This window comes from Fragaria vesca, linkage group LG2 (genome assembly GCF_000184155.1).
Source record: "Fragaria vesca subsp. vesca linkage group LG2, FraVesHawaii_1.0, whole genome shotgun sequence".
NCBI lineage: Eukaryota > Viridiplantae > Streptophyta > Magnoliopsida > Rosales > Rosaceae > Fragaria > Fragaria vesca.
In genome coordinates, this window is record NC_020492.1 from 3,904,702 (window position 1) to 3,905,855 (window position 1,154).

The 1,154-nt window shown below is 35.8% G+C and overlaps 1 protein-coding gene across 1 annotated transcript in view; it reads left to right on the forward strand.

Moving 5' to 3' along the window:
* Nucleotides 1–652: 652 nt before the first annotated feature.
* Nucleotides 653–1,154, forward strand: part of LOC101314806 (transcription factor UNE10-like) — a 3,302-nt gene continuing 2,800 nt past the window's right edge. Inside the window, exon 1 of the mRNA XM_004289751.1 lies at nucleotides 653–1,135. Coding sequence (XP_004289799.1) covers nucleotides 1,032–1,135 — 104 coding nt within the window. The 5' untranslated portion in view covers nucleotides 653–1,031. The remainder of the gene's footprint in view (nucleotides 1,136–1,154) is intronic.

A 1,154-nucleotide genomic window follows, 5' to 3' on the forward strand; every position in this document is an offset into this window, starting at 1 on the left:
AAACCTTATTCCCTTTTTTCAACTTCGTTATTTGTAGAAGATAATGTATTCGATAATTTGACTAAATGTTTCTTTATCCCCGAGGGAAATTAATTTGACTAATTTGACTAAATGAAACATTTAGTAAAATAATGAAGTGTCTAAATGCCCTATCATGTACTGAAGTTGATTCATCAACATTATTTTGAGAGCTTCTTTATCCCCGAGGGAAATTAATGCAAGTTTCTTGCTCTGCTGATCATGTACTTAATTACTCATTCAACGACTACGTACTTGGTCACTAATTAGAACAAACTAACATAATACACTTCTCACACAACATACCAAAACAAACACAAACATGGTTAAGTTTACCTTAAAGAACATAAATAGATATCATATTATCCAAAAGGTAAAACGTGGTGTATATAACTATACTCCACATCATCGTCCATCGTGTCTGAAACATAAGAAGATTGGGATTTCTGGCAATGACTACTTCTGCTCTTCTTCTTTTTCATGTACGTAAGACCGATGTCACTCTTTCTATTTTATCATCAATCATATATGTTCATCTTCTATTCTTCTTCCATATATATCTTTGGTCCTTGGTACTCGGATTTACCGGGGAAAACAGTCTCTCTCATATTTATACATATAAATAACAAACAAACACATATATACTTGTATACAATGATTTTTTGTTCTGAAAGTCCCCCTCCTTTTTCTCATCAATTCTTGCTACCACCCAATATAGTTAGTATCTCCATTTATGACATAGTCCATTGTAACACATCTCCTTTGCATACTATTATTAGCCAGCAGCAGCTGGGACAGAATTAATAGCAAGGACCAGGCCCCCAGCTATCTCATGTTTCCCATTTTCTCTTTTCTCAATCTCAACCATTTGGAGAAATAAAATTAGAACTAATAATTGGAGAAGAAGAAGAAGTAGAAGAAAAAAAATTGTATATTACCCTCATTTTCTTTTCTCAGTCTCAAACACTTCGAACCAACGCGACTCTTGTTGTGTTTACTTTGTCTCTCTGAAAATGAGCCAGTGTGTTCCCAGCTGGGATTTTGATGACAATCCACCGCCACCGCCTAGGAACTCTCTTCGTTCTCACTCCAACGCCACCGCTCCTGATGCTTCCATGTACCCCCTCTCTCTCTCT